The 27,459-nt window shown below is 43.9% G+C and overlaps 1 protein-coding gene across 2 annotated transcripts in view; it reads right to left on the bottom strand.

The window, feature by feature from the left end:
* FAM91A1 (family with sequence similarity 91 member A1) overlaps window positions 1-27,459 on the bottom strand; it is a 108,103-nt gene that overhangs the window by 4,861 nt on the left and 75,783 nt on the right. For both annotated transcript variants that reach the window (XM_073632220.1, XM_073632221.1), the window contains exons 14-21: window positions 25,399-25,485; window positions 23,911-24,034; window positions 18,348-18,496; window positions 12,429-12,563; window positions 10,460-10,573; window positions 7,416-7,488; window positions 4,800-4,952; window positions 378-482 (exon numbers count right to left, since the gene is read on the bottom strand). In XM_073632220.1, coding sequence (XP_073488321.1) covers window positions 378-482; window positions 4,800-4,952; window positions 7,416-7,488; window positions 10,460-10,573; window positions 12,429-12,563; window positions 18,348-18,496; window positions 23,911-24,034; window positions 25,399-25,485 — 940 coding nt within the window. The remainder of the gene's footprint in view (window positions 1-377; window positions 483-4,799; window positions 4,953-7,415; window positions 7,489-10,459; window positions 10,574-12,428; window positions 12,564-18,347; window positions 18,497-23,910; window positions 24,035-25,398; window positions 25,486-27,459) is intronic.

Genomic DNA, 27,459 nt, shown 5'->3' with positions numbered 1-27,459 from the left:
TTAGGCAACCTCAGGATTTCAGCTATTGTGGATCTTCAAGTCCCATGAAGCCATTGCAAGACCGACCGCCACAGGCAAAGGCCTGTTAGGATTTGTAGTTTCACAACAACTGTGTTAGTGTGTATGGGGCTTTACTGTCTAAAATGTATCCACTCAAATTAAAAAGGTTCCTTTGTACAATGTAAAATGTGTGTTGCGTGTGCTTGCTATAGTTCCCTCATATTTGGCAAATCTGTTATAGGCTGGATCTCCTAAAGTCATGCTGGAGGGGTGTCAAGGGCCCAAAACTGCCTATATATTTGCAGCTTTACGGTCACACAAGACTCACATTTTATGTAAGATTCATAAATAAAGTGTTTTGATCCACTCATATTTACCATCAATGGCCTTCTGTCCCAAGTCTACAGCTGCTTCTTCTACAACAAGCTCAAATGATTCTGTGCTACCATTAACATCAGGGCCCAGCGCCAGGCCAGATTCATCTGTATTAGACAGAGAATAGCACAAAGAATAATATGAGAAATCACTCTATAAACTGTAAAAAAAAAAAAAAAGAAAAAGGCAATAACATTGAAAGTAGAGGAAGTAGATCAGAGCCTTAGGCTAGTTGTACATATTTGCAGTCTGCTATGTTGTGTCTTAATGTCATTAGGAATGGGATGCCAATGGGTGGACCAATCAACACACAAACTTTTTTTTTTCCCCCCTACAAAACACAAAGGCCTCTTTCTCACAAGCAGCCTGAAGGGGGGGGGTTAGATAAAACAGGCAGCTGAGTCGTGGTTTTACTGCCGACTGCCAAAAGGATGCTGTTCACACGCCATGGTGCTTTGCACTGCAACCGAGACAAATATAACGCGGTGCATCGAGTTGACAGGCAGCACCGCCTGTCAAAACTAAGCCATTCAAGTCAATGAAGCCACGCTGCAACTGCAAGGCAAACGGTTGTCTAGCATTAACCCCATTGTAAATTACCATTTGGCATAAAAAAAAAAAAAAAAACAAACAAAAAAGAGGGGCTGATTTACTAAAACTGGAGTGCAAAATCTGGTGCAGCTGTGCATGGTAGCCAATCAGCTTCTAAATTCAGCTTGTTCAATTAATCTTTGACAAATAAAAACCTGGAAGCTGACTGGTTTCTCTGCAGAGCTGCACCAGATTTTGCACTCTCCAGTTTTAGTAATCAACCCCTAAGGTCCCTGTCACACTTGTGCAACCTGAAAGTCGAGCGATTTTGGCGCGACATTGCAATGCCTGTGTAATCTTAAAGTCACATCAAAGTCAGACCAAAGTAGCTACTTTGAAGTCGCTACGACGTGAAGTCGCACAGATATAAATGGTACTCATTGGAAATCATGGGGTATGACTGGTCATGTGGGACTTTGCAGTCCCAAGTCGCAAAACAAGTCAAACAAGTGTGAAAGCGGTCTAAGCGTTTTTGAAGGCATACATCTCAAAATACCCTATACTACCAAAAGTAATGACACGCCTGCCTTTACATGAACTTTAATGGCATCCCAGTCTTAGTCCGTAGGGTTCAATATTGAGTTGGCCCACCCTTTGCAGCTATAACAGCTTCAACTCTTCTGGGAAGGCTGTCCACAAGGTTTATGTGTGTCTATGGGAACGTTTGACCATTCTTCCAGAAGAGCATTTGTGAGATCAGGCACGGATGTTGGACAAGAAGGCCTGGTTCACAGTCTCCGCTCTAATTCATCCCAAAGGTGTTCTATTGGGTTGGGGTCAGGACTCTGTGCAGGCCAGTCAAGTTCCTCCACCCCAAACTCTCTCATCCATGTCTTTATGGACCTTGCTTTGTGCACTGGTGCGCAGTCATGTTGGAACAGGAAGGGGCCATCCCCAAACTGTTCCCACAAAGTTGGGAGCATTAAATTGTCCAAAATATCTTGGTAAGCTGACGCGTTAAAGAGTTCCCTTCATTGTAACTAAAGGGCCAACCTCTGAAAAACAAACCCAAGCCATAATCCCCCCCCCACCAAATGATTTGGACCAGTGCACAAAGCATAAAAATAAATAAAGTTCATAAACCTTGTGGACAGCCTTCCCAGAAGAGTTGAAACTGTTATAGCTGCAAAGGTTGGGCCAACTCAATATTGAACCCTACGCAATAAAGCCTCGTACACACGATCTGATTTTCAGACGCGCGGTCGTCCCTTTTTTATTGCACACTAGTCTCATGTCAACAGTGAAGAGGTTATTCACAATCCGAAAATTCTCGTACGACACAATTCAACTTCAGAAGTGACGTAATGTGTTGAATAGTTTTGTAGGTGTCCTTTCGTTTCTGAGCATGGCTCATAGTTACATAGTTAGTAAGGTTGAATAAAGACACCAGTCCATCCAGTTCAACCCAAGTGACTGTGGGTGCGTGTCTACAATTATCCCTAACCCTGTACATCGCACACTCACATCAGTCCCTACCCTCAATCCAAGGTCCCCACTCATACTAGGGCAAATTTTGGACAGAAGCCGATTCACCTACCAGCATGTCTTTGGAGTGTGGGAGAAAACCGGAGTACCCGGAGGAAACACAGGCACAGGGAGAATATGCAAACTCCAGGCAGGTAGTGTCGTGGTTGGGATTCGAACCAGTGACCCTTCTTACTGCTAGGTGAGAGTGCTACCACTACACCACTGTGCCGCCCCAGCATGCATAGTTTTGCTCTTACGATTTTTTTCGGGCAAAAACCGTAGTAATGAAACGAGAATCGGACGTTGTGTTCACATCCGACAAAAATGTAATAGTCTGCACATCCAGCTTTTGTCATACGAAAAATCGTAATCAGCTGTCGAAAAACACCATACTAACGATCGGAAAATCGTCAGATCGTTCGTCGAGCGAAATTTTACTTACGATTTTTGTATCGTGTGTACGGGCCTTAAGTCTGGGATGCTGTTAAAGTTCATGTGTGTGTAAAGGCAGGTGTCCCAATACTTTTGGAAATATAGTGTATATTCGGTTAGCCACTTAAAAGGCATCACATAACTTTTTACTTTTCTATCGGCTCAAAGTAGACGACTTCCCATTAACACTCTTTATATTTCACATACATTTACTATTGGTTCACACCAACTTCTGTACTGCAGCTAGTGTGCAGTAAGATCTGGTTGAGCTCAGCACAGTGATGCAGTTTCCCCTTTTTTTTTTAAACAAAGTTTATTGAGATCTCACAAAAACATCTCAAAGTTCAACTGTCAACCATGCAGTGTGAGGTAGTGGATTGTCTCTGACTGCAGGCAGTACTTTTTATAAGTGCACTGTACCCACACACCACCACAACGCATTGCTGTAAATGAGGCACATAGGCGAAAAAAGGCATTTTGCTTTATCCATGCGGTGGGACTGCGCTGGAATAGCTCAACACAGTTTTACCATATCTGGTGTGAATGGACTCCTAAAGAGGAAGTAAACCCTGATGGGATTTACTTCCTCTTTTGTTCCCTGAAAAGTAAAAGCATAATGTTCTAGTATATAATGCAAGGAAGAGAAGGGCGCATCTGTCTGTTACATAGTGCCGATGACTGAGTGCACTGGGTCTACCTCTGGTACTTATTAGACTGAACCATCATATTTGGACACTCTGCACAAGTGCTGTAACAGAAGACTGGAGGCAAGACTATAAACATGAAGTACAGTGGAACCTTGGATTACGAGCATAATCCGTTCCAGGAGAATGCTTGTAATCCAAAGCACTCGTATATCAAAGCGAGTTTCCCCATAGAAGTCAATGGAAATGAAGATAATTAGTTCCGCATTGACTTCTTTTGCATGCAATACAGCATGTGGCCAGAGGTGGGGGGGGGGGCACTTGTTAACCAAGGTTCCACTGTACTGTCCTCAGTCTAATGCCCCGTACACACGGTCGGATTTTCCGACGGAAAATGTGTGATAGGACCTTGTTGTCGGAAATTCCGACTGTTTGTAGGCTCCATCACACATTTTCCATCGGATTTTCCGACACACAAAGTTTGAGAGCAGGTTATAAAATTTTCCGACAACAAAATCCGTTGCCGGAAATTCCGATCGTGTGTACACAAATCCGACGCACAAAGTGCCACGCATGCTCAGAATAAATGAAGAGATAAAAGCTAATGGCTACTGCCCCCTTTATAGTCCCGACGTACGTGTTTTACGTCACCGCGCTCAGAACGATCGGATTTTCCGACAACTTTGTGTGATCGTGTGTATGCAAGACAAGTCTGAGCCAACATCCGTCGGAAAAAATCCATGGATTTTGTTGTCGGAATGTCCGATCAATGTCCGACCGTGTGTACAGGGCATTAGTTCAACTGGTGAAATGCTTGAATCAGGAAGGCTGGCAACTCAGATACTCTAGAATAAAAGTACTTTATTTGTTACATGGATACACGTGTACAGGCTATATCTTTAATTGTTACATGGATACACGTGTACAGGCTATATTGCTGAAACATTTCGGCTATGAAGCCTTCATCAAAGCATGAGGATGAAGGCTTCATAGCCGAAACGCGTCAACATTTGGCCTGTACCTGTGTATCCATGTAACAAATAAAGTACTTTTATTCAAGAGCATCCGAGTTGCCAGCTTTCCCGATTCAAGAATTGCACCTGTGGGGCCTGAACGCCCTGGCTAGAGCACCGAATCACAGTTCATGAACTATTATACTGGCAGTGGAGCTGGGGTAACATTTTGTTTCTTTAAGTTCAACTGGGCTTTAAATGTGAACAGTGCTTAGCAGATATCTTTCAGTGTTTGCTAGAGAGCCTCTTAAACCACAGGAACAAACCAGCCGATCACCTTTCCCATCAGACACGTCGCTCAGTCTCCTCTGGATGACATGTTGGCTCCTGGGGTTCAGCATGGTAATGTATCCACAGAAGTGCTCCAGGTCTATCCTTTCCCTCAAGACCTTTAAGGCTTTATGGGCTCCCATATTGAGGCTGGAGAAGTCTGATGACAAAGAAGAAATAGTTTTTATCAACTGCAAATTTGTGAAATTTAAAGAGGAACTCCAGTCAAAAAAAAAGTCAGTAGCTACAAAAACTGCAGCGGCTGACTTTTAATAAACACTCACCTGTCCAGCCATTTCCTAGATGGCTGCATCATCGATCCGATGCTGCATCTGTCCCCCGCTGGCTCTACACTGAGAACTGAGAGATCAAAGACCGCCTATCGCTCAGTTCTCAGGTCTTTGAGCACATATCGGTGACGATGGATGCATTGATACAGTTTTTTTTTAAATATCAGCGAATACCAGTACGGATACTTTTGGTCAAGTACTCGCCAATACCTTTGTGGTGCGATTTGAGCCCGTACAAAATGAATGGGCTCAAATCGCACTAAAAATAATCGCATGTTCGATGTGATTCCTGTCCCAATTGCATGCGATTTCCCCCACTGCTCCTTTGTGTGTGAACAGAGTAAAGAAAGGGAAGCACCATTTAGTGCAGCAATAGGCAGTTTATTAACAATGTTACAACAACTCACATTAAAGTACATATATCGTCAAATAAAAATCTGCATAGTGTCCCCGGCCCACCAATAACAGATAACAACAAGCGCTAGAGATGCTCACAGGGCTGGAGGAGAAGTTCGAGGACCCCTGTGGGTTTAGGGCGGAAGCAATGTCAGTGTGGGGGTGGACCTCCTCTATATCTCCTCCAGCCCCCGTGATTATCTATATTTGGCGGGCCGGGAACACCCTATGCAGATTTGGATTTGACGAGATATGTACTTTAATGCGAGTTGTCATGGGGAAATCTCATGTGATTGGAACAGGAATCGCACCGCATTCCTGTACAAATCGCATGCGATTCTTTGTAGTGTGATTTGAGCCCTTACATGTTCTATGGGCTTAAATCGCACCGCAAAGGTATTGGTTTTTTGGTGTCAGGAGTATTTGCATGAGTACTCGTGCAAATGCTTGGTACCGGGACCTATACCAATGCCCGTATCAGTACAACCCTAGCTGTGACTGTTAGTCACCGCTTTGTTCACTGCCCCTACAGTGCTCACTTAAGCACCGGGCTGTACAGGGGGCGGGAGCTGCTGTCAGGCATCTGGGATGATCCCTACATAATTGTCGGTATTCCTGCAGAACCTGGACCAGCTCCATGATGTCAGCCAACAATGGTCTTTGGCCCGCTGTCAGCTGAATCTGGTTCACAGGAGTGCAGAACTAAGTACACTCCTGTGGCTCACAAGAGAAGCATGGCCAAAAAGAGTTTTAGCCATACTTCTCCTTTAACCACTTTTAGCTCTTTGGACATATGTAGTATGACCAGAGAGTGAAGGGTTAAACACAAGCTCATGGATGTAGTAGCAGCTTGTGATCAGTTTGACCAGCCGGCTCCCAACTATAAATTAAAAGCGATTTGAGCAGCTGTATGTAAACTTTTAAAGCATCACCTATGGAGATTTTTGCATACTATCGATTTTTGCAATATCATGGGTGCACACAATTTTAGGAGTTGACATGTTTGGTATCAGTTTACTTGACGTAACCCCATCTTTAAAATTTTACCAAAAAATTGGGTTTTATATTGTGCGTTTGCATTAAAATTCATTTTATTATAATTTCCTCCTGAAAATATGCATTTGATAAGCATCAAAGCAACAACTGTCTTAAGGCTTCGTTCATACGAGCTGCCTTTGTTTTGGTGTCTGGCTTGAGCTGCACGCAGGCAGACTATGGAGGTGCAAATGCAATACTCCCAACGCACACGTTCCTGCACAAAACGGCTGTATCCAAAATTGGGTGCTGAAATGACCAACGGCTGGAACTGACTGCAATCATGAGAAGGAAGTGTCACCAGCACACCAGGATCTCCAAAATTGGGTCCAAAATTTTAATCACATAGTATCAAAAAAATAAATAGAAGCGACGTTTCGGAGCCACACAGAACCCCTTTATCAGGCAGGTCACCTGCCTGATGAAGGGATCCTGCGTGGCTCCAAAACATCGCTTCTATTTATTTTTTTGATACTATGTGATTAAAATTTTGGACCCAATTTTGGAGATCCTGGTGTGCTGGTGACACTTCCTTCTCAAGACTATGGAGGTGGACGCAGGCGCATCGTAAAATTTAACAGCTGTGCAGGAGCGGCTGGACAACCCTAAACGCAGGCTGCCTGCTCTCACTGGCTCAGGGTGGATGCAGACACCACAAGAGCCTGTACGCAGAACAAGGATTTCGAGAGCATTTTCCCTACTATGGAGAGATTTCATCTCATTTTCTGTTGTCTCTGTAGCACAGAAAAGGAAGACATATCTCCTCAAAAGGACAGAAACGGCTAAAAATATATGACAATGCTTTTAACCATTTAATACTCATTCCAAAACTACTAAAAAAAATGTTTTAGCTTTAGATATACTTTATGATTCCATGAGATGAGATGTTCTCATAAAATTACCTCCTTGTAGTTCTGCTTCATCAAATGGAAAAGGAACATGTGCAGTCTCTCCCATCCCATGTATGCCATGACCCTGTGGAGGAAGAAATAAGAATGTGAGCGCCTCCTGGTGGCTACAAAATGTCATCACAATTTATAAGGCTGGGTTCACACCTATGTGAATCAGATGAGGGTTCCTCTGCATCCAATTTGCATAGCAGGAGAATGTGACTGACTCCCTATGGAGCCGGTTTACAGATCTCCGCTGCGGCGCGCACTGCACAGAAACGCTGTGCGTCTTTGGCTCCGTTTGTTTGGGTCCGTTTGAGGGCAGAATTCAGGCATAGATTCGTTCCTGAAACAGGGAACAGGGAAGCACAGTGCTCCTGTGCGATCTGCAGCCGGTTCCAGTGTGAACCCGGCCTAAAGAAGTATTTTGAGGATACTAGGGAAGAATATAAAAATGAATGCAGACAGCAGAGCCCAAACTTATGGATACTAAAATCATCGCATAGCCTGTCTGGGTGACACCTCATTCTAGGGGAGCTATAACAAACCTTGGAAATGAGAAGCTGACAATGTATGTGGTGACTGTGTATAGGGAAAACTACTATTTTCTGATATGTTTGAATGATCTCTATTTATTTTACGAATTTATACAGTTTGAAGCATTTACCCCAAAACGTCTCCATCCATTAAACAGTCATACAGACACATATTGGGGTTGATTTATTAAAACAGGAGGGTGCAAAATCTGTTGCAGCTCTGCATAATATCCAATCAGCTTCTAACGTCAGCTTGTTCAATTAAGCTTTGACAAAAAAAAAAAAAAAAAAAAACTTGAAGCTGATTGGTTTCTATGCAGAGCTGCACCAGATTTGGCACTCTCCAGTTTTAGTAAATCGACCTTATACTATCTATGGACAGTCTGTAAGTGGAATTTGGATATACCTGCTGTTGGACACTAGTAATAGGAAACCTAAGGCAAGCCATACATAATGCGTTATTTTTTTTCCCCCCTACAAAATCGCTTGATACCCCCATCAACTAGAGTTGCCACCTGTCCGGGATTCACCCGGACAGTTCGGGTTTGGAATCATGCGTCCGGCTTTCAGACTGTTTGAAAACTGGACACAATATTCAGACTGGACTATGGCTTCCCAGCAGGGTTGCTGGCTGCAGTTGTCTGAGCTGAGAGTGTCTGTTACACTCTCTTTCATGCTGCCCAAAGCTACCACTAACAGTTACCCCTCTCCCCACACAGACGGGAGAGGAGAGAGGGCTCGATCTGCACCTCTTCCTCTAGGACCTACCCCTTTGTGTCTGCCCACATTCCTTAGACAAAGAAAGTGCAGGCTGGAAATTTGAAGTCCAGCAGCCTCAGATACATCTGGATGAGAGGTGCTGACTGCCAAGTGGTGAGTGAGCTCACCATCCAGCCCTGCCTGTGACTGATGTCTCCCCTCTTCTCTCTCCTGCCTCTGAGTGAGTACACTAAGGTGAATCAGGACTCTCAGAGCACCCCATAACTTTAGAGTTCCTCTTTACACCAGAGGCCACAGGTGTTCCCCCTTCAATCAGAGTCCTCTCCGTACATCAGAGTTCTCAGTGTTCCCTCTTAAATCAGGGGTCCCAGAACATCCATAATATCAGAGTCCCCATCGTTCTCCCTTACATCAGAGTATGCAGAGTCCCCCCTTACAGTGAAAGGGAACTCTGTGAGGTCAGATGTAAAAGGGGAACTCTGGACTCTGGAGTAAAGGGGGACTCTTGTTATTAACTTCATATGATTAGAAATTTTATTTAATAGCAAAATATATGTAAACTTTATACTATAAAACAAAATTGCTGTGCACTGCTAAAGTGTTCGGGTTTGACTTGAAGAAAAGGTGGCAACCCTACCATCAATGTGAATCTGAATGTGTCGATGAAGGAATCCATCGATTTCACAGGAAAGAATATCACATTATGTATGGCTTGCCTAATGCCGTGTACACACGGTCGGACTTTTTGGCTACAAAAGTCCGACAGCCTGTCCGACAGACTTTCGACGGACTTGCGGCGGACTTTCTAACGAACGGACTTGCCTACATACGATCACACAAAAGTCTGACGGATTCGTACGTGATGACGTACACCAGACTAAAATAAGGAAGTTGATAGCCAGTAACCAATAGCTGCCCTAGCGTGGGTTTTTGTCCGTCGGACTAGCACACAGACGAGCGGATTTTTCGACCGGACTCGAGTCCGTCAGAAAGATTTGAAGCATGTTCCAAATCTAAAGTCCGTCAGATTTTCGACCGAAAAAGTCCGCTGCAGGTCCAATGAAGCCCACACACGGTCGAATTGTCCGCCGGATTTGGTCCGTCGGACTTTTGTAGACGAAAAGTCCGACCGTGTGTACGCGGCATTAGGTTTCCTATTACTCGCAGCAACTGTGTTCTGTCGGCGGGGACACAATGTTCCCTGCCGGACAAACACAATGATTACTGCCGGCAGTTTTAGCCGCCAGCAGTAATGGTATGCAGTAAAACACAACAGGCTGGTTGTGCTGAAGCCAAACAATGGATCGACTTCAGTACAACCAGCCTGCCCATAGATGGATTAAATCTTGGCTGGTCCCTGCTGAATCGGTCAAGATTCAATCAATCTATAGATGGCTTTACATCTGTACCTTATATGTATTACATATAAAAATTCAGTGTCTCTATATGTATCTGTAGGTAAGCACTATCTGCATCCTTGCTGAATGAGTGACAAAGACAAAAACCTGAACTACAGAAGAAACTGCGCAGAGATACCATTCATATCTATAGGTGACTATTTGTCATCACTATTACTTCTTGACCAATAACTGCTTAAATAAAATTTCAGCCACAGAGTGTTTATCGGTTCTAGTCAGTGACATGACTGCGAAGCACACACTGATGGAGAAGCAGTAAGACTCTACTAAACAGAAAACGCAGCTTTCACAAATCCTAAAAGAAAAAAAAGACATTTTGGAAAGCAGTTCATAACTAACAGTTGCAGGAAGACACGTTTCACCAGAACCAAACCAGACTTACCTGAATGAGGACAGCGGAATGAGTCAATGCATCGTTCAGCATAACTAGTACATTGGATGTTGGAACGACTCCTGGATCATGACCCCATGATGTAATCAATAACCGGTCATAGGCCTATGAAAGGAACATCTGATCAGTGTGACTAAACAAGCAGCGCTGTGTTTACAATATTAGGATGGTTTACTTAAAGCTGAACACCAGGCAGATGTTAAAAACACACAAATAATGCAGGTCTATAGCCAATATTGCAACCTTAAAGGGGCTGTAAACCTTTCCTTTATGGATTTGCACCTTAATGCATCCTATGCATTAAGGTAAAAAAACACCTGGCAGCGACCGGCCCCCCCAGCCGCCCCCCCCCCGTTTTACTTACCTGAACCCTCGAACTTGACCTGGCGGGGACGCGCTGTCTCTCTGCCCAGGGTTCTCAGCTCTTGATTGGATAGATTAATAGCAGCGGAGCCACTGGCTCCCGCTGCTGTCAATCAAATCCAATAACGCGAGCGCCGGGGCCGAGTCGTGCATTCGGCCTTTATGGACGCCGAATGCTGGACTCAGGAGCGCACCCTCTGGGAAGCGCTTCTCTGAGGGGGTTATCAGATGTGGGGAGGAGCCGCGAGAGCCGCCCGGGGACCCCAGAAGAACAGGTTCGGGGGCCACTCTGCAAAACGAGCTACACAGTGAAGGTAAGTATGAAATGTTTGTTATTTTATTTTTTTAAATTTACCTTTACAATCACTTTAAAGCTGGGTTCACACTATAGTGAACGCAGACACTGCATGTGATTCGCACTCGCACTGCGGTACCGATCGCATGCGATGTCTGTGCAATGCGAGTTCGGCCATACAGTCGTATGGCTGAACTCGCATTGGATTTGCACAAAAAAGGTGAAGGGACTCCCCCCCACACTAGAATCGGATTGCATGGGTGTTCTCACCCATGTGATCTGATTCCTGTCCGGATCCATGGTTTACACTGCGATCTGTGAACCGTTCTGGGGGTGTCATTAACATTGTATTGACACCCGCAGCAGTTTGCAGAGGGCAGTGTGAACTGCCTGCGGGAGAGATGCGATGCGGGAACCGGCACTGGAATTGCGCTGGTTCCCGCATCGCTACAGTGTGAACCCAGGCTAAAAATTCACAATGTCCGGTGTGCATCGCGGAATGTGTGGTGAAAGGGGGGAGAAGTGGCCTTTTCTCTTCCCACTAAACTGTAACTTCTCAATCAGATTTCTTCATAAATTTAGGCCAAAATGTACTCTGCTCCATGTCTTTGGTGAAAAACTATAAACCCCAATAAGTGTACATTAATGGTTTGTGTGAAAGATATAGTGTCTACAAACTATGATATATATACTGGAATGTATGCAGCTATAGATGCTATACTGGTAATGGTGGTGACCAGCAACTTATAGTGTGGTGAGCCATCTTGCACTAACAGACCCTTGCTGGGAGGTACACTGACATCAATAGTGAGACGAATACAGTTATCAGATATAATACTGTACACTGTCACTGTACTAATGACACTAGCTGCTAAGGGGTTAACATCTAGGGGCAATCAAGGGGTTAACTGTGTTCCAAACAAGTGTAATATGTGCTGCTTTTACTAACAGATCTGACTGCTTTTTTCTCCCTGCTTTGTAAGGAGATGAAACAGCCAGATCGCTGATCTATGTACAGAGCCCTATGTGTTTGTAAGCACAGGATTCTGTACTGTAATTGGCTGCAGCCGATCAGCAGGTCTCAGCCATAAATCATTGCCCAGGACCTGCTGACCAAAAACCGTTGTAGCCAGTGACCCCATGGATTAGCAGCAGGCGCACCTCTATCCCGGAACAGGCTGGATGATATATATATGTATGTAATCCAGCCTGCCTGTACCGCCCTGCCGCAGTAAATGTACTGTGGTTGGGCAGCAAGCGGTTAATTGTTATCAGACCTGTACCTGGAAATAAAGTACTTACTAGGAAAGCATCAGGCAATTTCCGGAGTCTGGTTCCCTTTGACAGCAAGAGAGATGGGGGTCCATATCCAGAAATGTGGTAAATGTAGAGCTTGAACCATATGGAACTCACTTCTGGGATGGCAGGACCGATGTGCTATGTAAAAGAAAAGAACACCTTCACACTTACATTTGGCCTGGAATGAATGCAAATAAACTATCTATCTATCTATCTATCTATCTATCTATCTATCTATCTATCTAGAGAGAGAGACACATACATAAATACACACACACAGTGCATTCATAAAGTATTCACACCCCTTTCACTTTTTTCAATTTTGCGATGTTTAAATTCATTTTTTTCCTCTCATTAATCTACACACAGTACCCCATAATGAAAAGGGGAAAAAAGAATTTTAGAAATGTCTGTGAATGTATGAAAAAGGAAAAACTGAAACATGGGCCCTTTCACACATATACGTTTTTCCTGCGTTTTTACTCTGCAAGAAAAAATGCTACCCTTTAAATCCTCTGGTACTCTTCACACCACTGTGTTACAGGTGCAGTGCATTTTTAAAGGTCCTGCATGCTACATCTTTGGTGTGGGTTTTGTAGCTTGCCATTGAAATGAATAGAAATTGCTGTAAAACGCACCTACTATTTAAGTTTCATCCATCTTTCACAGGTGCAGGCAACCCAAAAACGCACAGGAAATGCATCTGAAACACAGTAAAATTGCATATGCTGCAGAGCAGTGTGGGGCCCTATCACATTGGCATAAGTATTCAGATCCTTTGCAACACTTGAAATTTAGCTCAGGTGCCTCCCATTCCTCTTGATGGTTGCTGAGATGTTTCTACACCTTGATTGGAGTCCACCTGTGGTAAATTAAATTGATTTGACATGATTTGGAAAGGCACCCACCTCCCTATAAAAGGTCTCACAGCTGACAATGCATACTGTATCAGAGCAAAAGCCATGAGGTCAAAATGAACGGCCTGCAGAGGTCAGAGACAGGATTTTTGCAAGTCACAGATCTGGAGAAGGTTACACAAAATTTCTGTTGCACTGAAGGTTCCCACGAGCACAGTGGCCTCCATAGTTCTCAAATGGAAGAAGTTTGGCACAACCACAACTCTTCAACGAGCTGACCGCCCGGCCAAACTAAGCAATCAGGGGAGAAGGGCCTTAGTAAGAGAGGTGACCAAGAACCTAATAGTCACTCTGACTGAGCTCCAGAGATCCTGTGTGGAGATGGGAAAAAGTTCCACAAGGACAACCATCACTGTAGCCCTCCACCGATCTTGGCTTTATGGCAGAGTGGCTAGATGGAAGCTTCTCCTCGGTGTAAAAAAGATGAAAGCCCGCTTAGAGTTTACAAAAAAGACTTAAAGGACCTAAAGATTTTCTGGTTTGATGAAACCAAAATTGAACTGCTTGGCTTCAATCTAAGGCCCCACTTGGGCATTGGACATCGTGGGTGGAATCGGCGCAATTCTGCCCATGATCTTGAAACGCTCTGCAAAACTGACAAATTGCACCATGCTTGTTCAGGTGCCATTCATTTTCAATACCGCCTAGAATTGCACGATTAAAACTTCATTAAAAAAATTGCGATCTCGATTCAACACTCCTCACAATCTTAATCCGGCATTTCTCTGATTCATGTAACAAGTGCAGAGCCATTCTCTGCTCAGAGCTGTAAAAAAAAAAAAAAAAAAAAGTCGCAAATGTTTATCAACATTCCTCAGTGCTGAGAGATAGAGAAGAGATACATTGTATCATTTGGTTCTTTTAGATGAAAGGTATAAACTTTGGTCTGTAAATGAGGTCAGTTTAACCACTTAAAGTCTAAGCCTTTTTTTTCTGACACTTGTTGCTTACAAGTTAAAATCTGTATTTTTTGCTAGAAAATTACCTAGAACCCCCAAACACTATATATATATATATATATATATATATATATATATATATATATATATATATATATATTTTTAGCAGAGACCCTAGAGAATTAAACAGTGATTGTTGCAGTATTTTATGTCACACTGTATTTGCGCAGTGGTCTTTCAAATGCAATTTTTTGGGAAAAAACACTTCAATTAATAAAAATAAATAAATAAATAAACAGTAAAGTTAGCCCAATTTTTTTGTATAATGTGAAAGATGATGTTACACCATGAGAATCGTGAACTTTATTCATAGTAGGTAAGGTCGAATAAAGACAATAGTCAATCCAGTTCAACCTGTGTAGGTGTTGAGGTCTTTAATTATTTCCCATATCCCTGTATGTAGTGTTCCCTAACTAGTTAAGGACCAAGCCTATTTTTTCAGACTTGGTGTTTACAAGTTAAAATCTTTTTTTTTTGCTATAAAATTACTTAGAACCCCCAAACATTATACATTTTTTCAGACACCCTAGAGAATAATATGGCGGTCGTTGCAATAGTTTATGTCACACCGTATTTCCGCAGCGCTCTTGCAAGTGCAATTTTTTTTGGAAAAAATACACTTTTTAAAATTAAAAAATAAAACAGTAAAGTCAGCCCAATTTTTTTTTTATATTGCGAAAGATAATGTTCCGCCGAGTAAATTGATACCCAACATGTCACGCTTCAAAATTGCACCTGCTTGTGGAATGGCGACAAACGCCCTTAAAATCTCCATAGGCATCTTAAAATTTCTACAGGTTACCAGTTTTGAGTTACAGAGGAGGTCTAGGGCTAGAATTATTGCTCTCGCTCTAACGATCGTGGCAATACCTCAAATGTGTGGTTTGGTCGCGGGCACGTCTTGCGTATGCGTTCGCTTCTGCACGCAAGCTCGACGGGGCACTTTAAATTTTTATCTTTTTTTCTTATTTATTTTACTTTTACACTGTCCTTTAAAAATGTTTTTTGGGGTCGCTTTTATTCCTATTACAAGGAATGTAAACAAAAAAAAAAAAACATGGCAGGACCTCTTAAATTTGAGATCGGGGGTCAAAAAGGCCTCAGATCTAACATTTACACTAAAATGCAATAAAAAATAAAAAAATTAAATAGTATTTTTTTTTTTTGCAAAAAAAACCCAATAATTTCCCCTTTAAGACCATTGGGTGGAAGTGCCGTCATCCAATGGTATGGAGCTGAGCAGGGGCCATCTTTCCCTCACTCGGCATCCTGCCTCACAGGGGAAAGGACGCAATTGTCTATGCCACTACCGGAGGGTCCAGTAAGCGGTGGGAGGGTGGGCTCTGTACCATCCCCAATAAAAGTGATCTTGCGGCGAATCCTCCACGGAGACCACTTTTATCTAAAAAAGAGGACCGTCCGCCGCTGAAGAGGATACAAGTGGTTAAGATGCACATCTAATGCTGCGTACACATGACCGGACTTTACGGCAGACTTTGTCCAGCGGACTTTACGACTGACTTTCCAAATGAACAGACTTGCCTACACATGATCAACCAAAGTCCGACGGATTCGTACGTGATGACGTACGACCGGACTAAAACAAGGAAGTTCATAGCCAGTAGCTGCCCTAGCGTCGTTTTTTGTCCGTCGGACTAGCATACAGACAAGCGGACTTTTCGACCGGACTCGAGTCCGTCGGACAGATTTGAAACATGTTTCAAATCTAAGTCCGTCAAACTTTTGAGAAAAAAAAGTCCGCTGGAGCCCACACACAATCAAATTGTCCGACAGGCTCCGGTACGCCAGACCAAGTATGCCGGAAAGTCCGCTCGTGTGTACGCGGCATAAGAGTCTCTTAAAACTATCAATACTCCCCGCAGTCACCACCAATCGTGGAAGAGAGCTCCACATCCTTATTGCCCTGACAGTGAAAAACCCACTTCTCAGTTTAAGGTTAAACCGCTTCTCCGCCAATCTCATTGTGTGGCCCCGTGTCCTCTTACACTTTTTGAAACTGAATAGTTTTTTTCCTATGCTGGGATCGCCATGGAGGCATTTGTACATCGCCATCATATCTCCTCTCAAGTGAGAATAAATTTAGTGTTTGCAGTCTTTTCTCATAATTGAGGTCCTCAAGTCCTTTTTAATAAATTCACAGACATTTATAAAATTCTGTTTTCACTTTGTCATTATCGGGTACTAAGTGCAGATTAAGGAGAAAAAAAAATATTCAAACAATTGAAGTATCAGGCTGCAACATAACAAAAGCATTTCCAGCCTCTACTCCTTCACTTAACCCCTTTACTATGTCCCTCTCTATGTGCTCTGCCATGGTCATAAAACTGAGGGCTGATTATGAGCATAATCCATTCCAGGAGAATGCTTGTAATCCAAGCTTGTAATCGGAAATATTCAGAGACCGCTCGGAAAGGCTCGGGAACGGAGTATTTCCGAATGCATCCGAGCGGCTCAGAGCGTCACCGGCGCCCCTGCACCTCTGGCCAAATGCGGTACTGCACACCGCAGAGGCTTGAATCCTGCTCGTTTGGCGAGACAACACTTGCAAACCCAGTCAGGATGTTTAAAAAATAATTGCTCGTATTGCAAAGCGCTTGTTAACCGCGTTACTCGCAATCCGAGGTATTACTGTACCTGTATGTTGTTTCACTCAATAGGTAGTGTGGGCGCGTGCTCCCGCTGCACGAAGGGGGAGCCAATGCGTGGGTCCAGGGGACACGATGTCAGCAGGCCACCCGCGATCATTCCACAGTAAACAAGGCAGATCCCCGTTCTGACAGGGAAGTACACAGGGATCTTCTGTTCCTTGAAATCAGGAACAGTGATCTCTGTGTTCTTCCTGTCAGTCCATCCCCCACAGTTAGAAAACACTTGCAGGGAACACACTTAACCCTTTGATCTTCCTTGATTATAACCCCTTTCCTGCCAGTGTCATTTATACAGTGATCAGTGCATTTTTTTAGTACTGATCACTGTATTGGTGTCACTGGTCCCCAAAAAGTGTGACTTATAGTTGGATTTGTCCGCCGCAGTCCCGCTAAAAATTGCTGATCGCCGCTATTACCAGTAAAAACAATAAAAAAAAATTAAAAGTCCAAAAATCTATCCCATAGTTTGTAGACGCTATAACTTTTGCACAAACCAATCAATATACGCTTATTGGGATTATTTTTTACCAAAAAATATGTAGAAGAGTACGTATTGGCCTAAATTGATGAAGAAATTCGACTTTTTTTTTTTTTTTTTTGGATATGTATTATAGCAGAAAGTAAAAAAAAAAAAAAAATTGTTTTTTTCAAAATTGTCAGTCTTTTTTGTTTTTAGAGCAAAAAAAGAAAAACCGCAGAGGTGATCAAATACCACCAAAAGAAAGCTCTATTTGTGGGAAAAAAAAGGACATCAATCTTATTTGAGTACAGCGCCGCACACCCGCGCAATTGTTAAAGTAAGGCAGTGCCGTATTACAAAAAATGGCCTGGTCATTAAGGGGGTAAAGCCTTCCGGACCGAAGTGGTTAAAGTGGAGTTCCACCCAGAAGTGGAACATCCGCTTTAAGGCCTCCTCCCCGACTCCTGTTTGTGAAACTGAGCTTTTGGGGAGAAGGGGGGGGGGGGGGTGTGCAGGTACCCAAATTTGACAGGTACCCGCTCCCACTTCTGTTCCAGTCGCTTAAGCGACTAGAAGCAAAAGCTCTCCCTCCCGAAGTCTTCTGGGACATATGACAGGTCAAAGAAGACTTCAGGGCCAATCACAGACCATAGCGCTGCTCGCGCATGCGCAGTGGGCACCTGGCTGTGAAGCCTCTAGCTGTCACAGCCGGGTGCCCATAGTAGAGATGCCGGTGCCGCTGAGGGAAGACACGGGGAGAACATCGCTGGACCGTGGGACAGGCGAGTGTCTGTTTATTAAAAGTTAGCAGCTACACTTTTTGTAGCTGCAGACTTTGAATAAACAAACAAATGTCTGGAACTCCGCTTTAACCTCTCCTAGAAAAACCCAATAAATATTTAATGGAACAGTTTTACCTGTGGAGTGCAGCTGCTGATGGGCCGTATCTCGTTGGTTAGAGGTGCCATAGACACCAACAGAGAATAGTTCTTATTTAATACTCGGCTGCAGGTTGCTGGGTCCAGACCCAAAAGGCTTTCACATCGCAAGAGGTCCAGTGGTAGGCCTGTTTATACAACAGAAGATCGTTACCATCATCCAAAACTGAAGATCACCATTCATTGCACTATAGTACCAAACAGAGCCTTTAACCTTTTCAATGCCAGAGCTGTGTTTGCGTTTTTTTTGCACACGTTTAAAAAAATATTATTTTAGGCCTGAAGATTAGTTAAAACCCTCCAAAAATATCTTCTGAAAGCAGACACCCTGGAGAACAAAACGTTGGTAGTTTCCAATTTTTTATGTCACACGACATTTGTGCAAAGATTCACCAAGTGTAAAATTTCAATCTAAAAAAATACATTAAAATTATTTTTAGGGCACAAAAACACAATATATTGCCACATTTTTGGGTAAATTATAAAAAAAAAAAAAAAATGAGGTTGTGCAGAGTAAATAGATGCCCAAAATGTCAACCTATAATTTGTACATGCCTTCCAAATGAACTTCAGTGTCCTATATTTTCCATAGGAGACACATTAAAATTTCCTACAGGTCATCAGTTTAGAGTTAATAGTGAATATTGGCCCTAGAATTTTTGCTCTCACTCCTGCATGCCCAGCAATATGTAACGTGTATCGCAAGCGACAGTTTCATAAGCAGGCACCCCCAGAGGTTGTGTTTACATCTTAGTATGCATGTACGTGGGGGTGGGGCAGGCTAAACATTTTTGGGGGTTTTTAAGTGCTTGGGTATAACTTTTATTTTTGACTCTCACTAAAACATTTATATCACGTAGGGGACAATGTGATTAAGACAGGATGCTTTAATGAGAAATCAGGGGTCTTTTAGACCCATGATATCACACCTGTGCTCCATTAGGTTCTTCTCTGGCTGTGAGGGCCAGGGAAAGTGTCAACAGAAACTGGGAGGTGACATTTAACACGATGCTTCTGGGTTCATCCCAGCTAGGGGAGATTAGCGAATGATTGTTCTCTGGTCTCCCTCTCCTTCAACCAACGACATTCACCATGTGGCTCCCAGGTCTGCAGGTTATACAGTGGGGCCTGGAAAGCATGGTAGGGGGGAAAGGGGAGGGGGCGGAGGGTCACAGAAAGTTATCAGGCAGCTGTACAGCCACCCTATCACTTTCATTAGAAAATCGACAGTCAGCATGTGGAGTGTACACACACTGGTGTAAACCCCCACACCCCCACCATTGTAAGCCATACAGCGGTGGCAGTAAAGGGGTTAATGTTGTGACTGAAATTACCTACAAGGAGGGAAAAAAGTATTTGACCCTCTGCTGATTTTGTACGTTTGCCCATTGACACAGAAATAATCAGTCTATAATTTTAATGGTAGGTTTATTTTAAAAGTGAGAGACAGAACAACAAAAATATGCAGAAAAACGCATTTCAAAAAAGTTATAAATTGATTTGCATTTTAATTAGTTGAATAAGTATTTGATCCCCTATCAATCAGCAAGATTTCTGCCTCCCAGGTGTCTTCTATACAGGTAACAAGCTGAGTTTAGGAGCACTCCTAATCTCAGCTTGTTATCTGTGTAAAAGACACCTGTCCACAGAAGCAATCAGATTCCAATCTCTCCACCATGGCCAAGACCAAAGAGCTGTCAAAGAATGTCAGGGACAAGACTGTAGACCTACACAAGGCTGGAATGGGCTACAAGACCATCGCCAAGCAGCTTGGTGAGAGGGGGACAACAGTTGGTGCGATTATTCGCAAATGGAAGAAACACAAAGTAACTGTCAACCTCCCTCTGTCTGGGGCTCTATGCAAGATCTCACCTCGTGGAGTTTCAATGATCATGAAAACGGTGAGGAATCAGACCAGAACTACACGGGAGAATCTGGTCAATGATCTCAAGGCAGCTGGGACCATAGTCACCAAGAAAACAATTGGAAACACACTAGGCCGTGAAGGAATTAAATCCTGCAGCGCCCACAAGGTCCCCCTGCTCAAGAAAGCACATGTACAGCCCCCGTCTGAAGTTTGCTAATGAACATTTGAATGATTCAGAGAACTGGGTGAAAGTGTTGTGGTCAGATGAGATCAAAATCAAGCTCTTTCCCATCAACTCAACTCGTTGTGTTTGGAGGAGGAGGAATGCTGCCTATGACCCCAAGAACACCATTCCCACTGTCAAACATGGAGGTGGAAACATTATGCTTTGGGGGTGTTTATAACAGGCTCCCCATAATCAACAGGACTATGTCCGCCGTAAATGCTTCCTTTGTCCAGAACCAGCACTATCCAAGACCCCTTAGCTCACCCGGTCATTAGCCAAAACTCAATGTAGGGTGAAAAACATCAAACTGTTTATTCAAACACAGGTATACACTAAGGGAACAACTCCTCCCTCCCTTTGATTCAGGGCGGGGTAAACTGTCCTATCCAATCAGCAGGGAGAGTTGTTGGAGGAATTCGCCCCTCCCCTCTCCACCCTCCCCCCAGTCCTTGTGCCAGGAACACAAATACAAAACATCCATCCTATAATACATTTCTCCTAAGGCAGACAGACACAACAGAACAATGGGACACAGCCACACCCCAAACGATCCCAGCAAACAGTCCACAACAGCATGAGACAACACACAATATATACAATATTCCAATGTAGCTGTACAACGAGTCCGACTAGCACAGATCAGACTGGTCACCCTGTGCCCCTAATGGACGCAGGGTGATTTACACATAGGAGGGGCTGGGGGAGCTGGACACGGAATTTCCAGAGCTCTCCGAGGTAAGCTGGGTTCCACAAGCACCCTACCCATAGTGACTCCCGTCACAGTGTTTTTCTGCTAAGGGGACAGGACAACTTCACCGCATCAAAGGGACAGGGTCATGTACCGTCAAATCTTGGGTGAGAACCTCCTTCCTTCAGCCAGGGCATTGAAAATGGGTCATGGATGGGCATTCCAGCATGACAAAGACCCAAAACACACAGCCAAGGCAACAAAGGAGTGGCTCAAGAAGAAGCACATTAAAGCGGTTGTATACCCGCTGAAATTTTTTAATTTTTTTAACCCCTGTAAGGCAAAAGGCATAATGAGCTAGTATGCACCGCATACTAGCTCATTATGAAATACTTACCTTAGAACAAGGCGTCGGTATCTTACCTGGTCCACGCCGAGGTAGCTGACACGTTGCCTCGGCGTGTCTTCCGGGTCCAGCGCTGTGAGTGGCTGGAGCCGTGATGTCGTCACCCCCGCGCATGCGTGCGGGAGATTTCTTTCTCGGCAAGGTCTGACAGTTGCCGGGCCTACAGCCGAGAATCCCCTGTGCGCATGCGCCGCTGCAGTCAGTGGCTCATAGCAAGGGGAATATCTCCTAAACCGTACAGGTTTAGGAGATATTTTTTTACCTACAGGTAAGCCTTATTATAGGCTTACCTGTAGGTAAAAGTAAAACAAAATGACTATACAACCGCTTTAAGGTCCTGGAGTGGCCTACCAAGTCTCCAGACCTTAATCCCACAGAAACTATGTGGAGGAAGCTGAAGGTTCGAGTTACCAAACGTCAGCCTCGAAAACCTTAATGACTTGGAAAAGATCTGCAAAGAGGAGTGGGACAAAATCTCTCCTGAGATGTGTGCAAACCTGGTGGCCAACTACAAGAAATGTCTGACCTCTGTGATTGCCAACAAGGGTTTTGCCACCAAGTACTAAGTCATGTTTTGCGAAGGGGTCAAATACTTATTTCACTCAATAAAATGCAAATCAATTTATACCTTTTTAGAAAATGCGTTTTTCTGGATATTTTTCTTGTTATTGTGTCTCTCACTGTTAAAATAAAGCGACCATTAAAATTATAGACTGATCATTGCTTTGTCAGTGGGCAAACATACTAAATCAGGAGGGGATGAAATACAGGACTTTTTTCCCTCACTGTATTATTTCTGGAACGTGCATCACTGAGTTCTAAATGAGAAACATGACTGGTGAATAATGCTGCTTAAAGCAGAACAACTTGATAAAAAATAATGTTCTATAGCAAGGAACATACATTCCACAGTAATAATTATGCTACCAAAATTAGTGAGTGCTGTAAATAGCTTCCAGCATTGCTCCTGTTTCTTCTTGCTGGAGGCTGCCTTTTTGCTGAAGCCCAGAGCCCCTGAACAGCAGTACATCATGGGCAGACAGGCAGGGAGGGGAGGGGGAGGAGGACACAGGAGCAGAGGAGGACAGAGGAGAGAGCTGATGATGGTGGCACGTAAACTGACCACGGTGTCAGCGCTCACCAGCCATGATGAACCGTGGTCAGTTTACAGGGGGGAGGGCAGAAACTGGCAGGATCAGCCAGGTATTTCAGGTGTTACAGGGGCAAAATGACACAGCACAAGCACTATGCTGTATAAAATGCTTTAAAGGAGCAGGATCCATTTTTTTTTTGGGTTAACAAATGCTTTAAGAATAGGAAAAGTGTGAGAACTCCAGTGCATTTTTCTCTGACTTTATAATTACTACAAGACTTATAAAAGGCATAAACACAGCAGAACAGCATACTGCACACAACATAGAATACATATTTCTCCAGCTTTAGGAATTACATTTTCAGAGAGTCTTGGAAAAAAGAAAAACAAAAAAAAGACCTATCTGTAAGCAACCTGCAAAAGAAGAGCCATTATATTCACCTCAATGTCAGCCTGGGTCTCCCACCCTCCCTCCATTTCAGCAGCTGCAGCTCCCGCCAGCTTTTTCAGCATTGGACCTGACACTTTAGATCCCTCTATCCACCGCCCTACTCTGTGGCTCCATTTTCCAATATTTTACTGGACTGCATCACTAAAAGACTTGACAGGGATGTACTGCATGGGTCTGAGGAAGGAGCCAACACTCCTATTGAACACTTCGAGAAAGACAGGCCACCAAAGTGGTTAGTATACCACCTCGTCTATTGCAGCATATCTGCTCTTCGTTCAGACTTTATTTTTATGAAAGACATGTACAAAGAGAAAGCTACGATTAAGCATTGTGTAGCATGAAATACATAACACATTTTAAATAAAGATTGAAAGAAGAACAATAATTCTAGAGTTCAATAATTTACATGTCTTTAATGTCTGTGGTAAATGAACAGGAACTGTACCCCAGATTCTGTACAGGCTCAAGCCAGGCATACATGGATTGAAATTCAGCTGGTTCAGTAGGGACCGGCCGAGATTCGATCTATATATGGACAGTCTGATTGTACCAAAGTTGATCCATCGATCGACTTGGGTACAACCAGCCTCTTGGATTTATATAGCTGCTAACAGTAATCATTGTATTCTGCCAGCCGTTAAGGCTCCTCGTGCTTTGTCCGCAGGCAGAACTATAACGCTGCGGGAGGGATTCTCCCATTAATACTGTGTTGATGGGGGAATCGAGCGATTTACTTTCCTTCCACCTGTGGTGGAAGGAAATAAAATAAAATCATAAAATCATCCTTGGGCTGCTTTATAGATTTTTGTACCTGCAGCAGCTTGGTCTGGTTGTGCAAGAAGCTCCTTGTTGTGCCGCAGGAAGAGGATGGTGTTCCGGAGGGTGAGCGCATGATCAAAGTACCTCTGAGCTTCTCCTTCCCCCGTGCTTTGTACCTAGGCAAAACAGACAATGACATCATGTTTCCTTAATGAAAAATAATTAGGTAAGTACCAATACCAATTACCTTATATTTTTTTTAATGTCATGTGACAGCGGCACTAATATGCAGCACTGATGGGCTCTGATAGGTGGCACTGATGGCCACTGATGAGGTGTGGACTGTGTCAGTAGTTTTTTATTTACACTTTTGTTTTTTACAATTTTTTTTTTTTTTTTTTACAATTTATATACAGTATCTTTTGTTATTTTGTTTACAGTTCTTTCTTTTTGGGGGGGAGTGGACGGTGTCAGTGTTTGTTTTTTTTCATTTTATTTTTATTATTTTTTACAATAACCTTTAATTTATTTATTAATTATTAATTAATTCATTCTTTTTTTTTTATAAGCCCTGTTGGGGGGCTTTGGTGAGATATCAGGGGTCTAAACAGATCCCTGATATCTCCCCTTTGGGACAGAGAAAGGGACTGAGGACACAGATTCCCCAGTTCCTTTCTCAGCAGCCTCAGCTGCACTGTAAATGAATGGAAACAATTTACAATGCTCAGTTATGAATGGACAGTCAGTGATCACCGACTCTGTGCATTCAGAAAAGGAAGGAGTCGGTAAATGACATATTTACCGGCTCCTTCCTCCGATCTACATCCTGACAGATCTGGGACAAGGTGGGGGACCGGAGGACACCGGGTGCCGAGAGAGAAGGACCCGGGGAGCCGGAGAAGGACACAGGGGACAGTCGGGGGTGATCAGTGCAGCAGTAGGGGCGGTTACAAGCACCAATCTCCCTGTACAGCTTTCAATAAAGCAGCTGACAGCCGCTTCTCCTCTCCCTCCCGCGGCTGTCAGCTGCTTTATTGAAAGCTATACAGGGAGATCGGTGTGGTAACTGCCCCCACCGCCACACCAATCACCTGTGAGGCTGCCCCCCCGAGCTGAGGATGCCTGACCTGATACAACAGGTATTGGATCAAGCATCGGAGCATTTGTACGAGTACCGATATTCGTGCAATTGCTCGGTATCGTTATCGGTGCAACCTTAAAAAAATAAATAAATAATTTGTTTACATGCTCACCATCAACCCATTTTACAGTTGCAAATGTAGCCATGTACGTTGGCACAAAACACCAGAACACTGAAAGTTTCCTTCTACACACAGAAGCTAGAATTCTAACTTTTTAACACTTGAAAAATGAAAGCTGAACAAAAAATAAATAAATAAACCTTGTGGATATGGGCAGAGTCTGCACTCTTTTTCCAATCACCTGGACCACAGACAAGGATTTTAGAGTCGAAAAAAAAAAAAGTTAAGTTCACCATTAATGCTGTGCTAGATCAGACATTGCACTGTCCATTTCTTACCTTTTCAAGTTCTACTAAGAAACTGTCCAAAGACTCGTCTGATAGTTTGCCCACTTCAAACATGGTCACCGCATGGCTCTTCAGGTTCTAGTACACAGAAATAAATGAGTAACAATGACACGCTGGGTACAGCTAATTATTCCATTCTCTATCTGCTAGGATGTTGCTACAGGTAACAGAACAAGTCATTTTTTACTGCCAGTGTATTATTGTTCCTCAAAGCTAAACAAAGCTGACAAGTCATAGTTATAGAACTTGTTTTCAACTTTTAAGTTTTAAGAGGTAGGGATTTAAAAACAAAGAGGCCACAAAGTTATGGTATATTAACGGTCCAAAATGGTAATGGAATAAAGTACAGCACCACTTTCCTAAACGAGACGATCAGGATGTAAAAAAAACAACTCACCTAGGTGGATGTCAGTCACTGCCCTCTGCTCTGGCTCTCCAGCGTTCACTGGAGCGCTGGGCTGTGGAGGGGGCAGGAGTGGCAGTGCTTTGTGCACTGGTGTGCCGTCATGTTAGAACAGGAAGGGGCCATCCCCAAACTCTTCCCACAATGTTGGGAGCGTGAAATTGTCCAAAATGTCTTTGTATGCTGGCGCCTTAAGAGTTCCCTTCACTGTAACTAAGGGGCCAAACCCAACCCCTGAAAAACTACCCCACACCATAATCCCCCTTCCACCAAATGATTTGGACCAGTGCACAAAGCAAGGTCCATAAAGACATGGATGAGCAAGTTTGGGGTGGAGGAACTTGACTGGCCTGCACAGTGTCCTGACCTCAACCCGATAGAGCACCTTTGGGATGAATTAGAGCGGAGACTGGGAGACAGGCCTTCTCGTCCAACATCAGTGCCTGACCTCAGAAATGCGCTTCTGGCAGAATGGTCAAACATTCCCATAGACACACTCCTAAACCTTGTGGACAGCCTTCCCAGAAGAGTTGAAGCTGTTAGAGCTGGAAAGGGTGGGCCAACTCAATATTGAACCCTACGGACTAAGACTGGGATGCCATTAAAGTTCATGTGTGTGTATAGGCAGGTGTCATAATACTTGTGACTATATAGTGTATGTTTAGGACAGGTACTGTTTAATGAGAAATCTGGGGTCTCTTAGACAGATGATGTATCACCTGCCCTCAAATGAAGCTAATGGAACACAGATTGTGCTCCATTAGTTTCTTCCCTAGCCGCAATGGTCAGGCAAAGTGACACCAGAAACCACAAGCGATGCAAACGTCGCTTCTACGTTCATGTAAAGCAGAGGTCCGCCCACCGCTGCAAAAATTAAAAACCAGCAGCTACACATAGTGCAGCTGCTGGCTTTTAATAATTTGACACTTACCTGTCCTGGAGTCCAGCGATGTCGGCACCGCACATTGCTGTTGGGTGCTACCACCACCATTGCGGGTAAGGGAACCTAGGAGTGTAGCCTTACGGCTTGACGCCGGGAACCCTACTGCGCATGCCCGAAGCTCTGCTCCTCTTTTCTACTGGCCCGGCGACAGGGGGGAAGAGGAGGGAGCTGAGCCGTGACATCATTATTTATGGCTGAGGCTCCCGGAAGTGGAAACAAGATACCTGTCAGATATCCTGTCAATCAAACCACACCCCCCCCCCCAGGAAGGTGCCAATTGCGGCACCGGAGGAGGGGAGGAAACAAGTGAGCAGAAGTTCCACTTTTGGGTGGAACTCCGCTTTAAGTTAAGGGAGATCAGCGAATGGATGCTTCTTGGTCTTCCTCCCCTCCCGTCAGAGACACCCGCCACGTAGATCCCAGGAATGCAGGTGGGACAGGGAAGTCCAGGAGGTATGGCTGGGGGGGGGTTATACAAAGCGAACCAGTGGCTGTACAGCCATCAGACTGCATTCATTGGAAATACAACGTTCGGTTTGTGGAGTGTACACTCTGTACAAACCCCCCACTACCACAGCCACAAGGCATACGGTGGTGGCAGTAAAAGGGTTAAACAACTTCGGTTTGTGTTGCTGTAGTGAGGGGATTTCTGGTCACCAACATCTTGCAATGTGTGAGTGAGACAGAAAAACAAAACAATTGATTT

The sequence above is a fragment of the Aquarana catesbeiana genome, linkage group LG05, assembly GCF_042186555.1.
Source record: "Aquarana catesbeiana isolate 2022-GZ linkage group LG05, ASM4218655v1, whole genome shotgun sequence".
Classification (NCBI taxonomy): domain Eukaryota; kingdom Metazoa; phylum Chordata; class Amphibia; order Anura; family Ranidae; genus Aquarana; species Aquarana catesbeiana.
The sequence above is the reverse complement of the archived record's forward strand: the minus strand, read 5'-3'. Positions and strand labels throughout refer to the sequence as shown.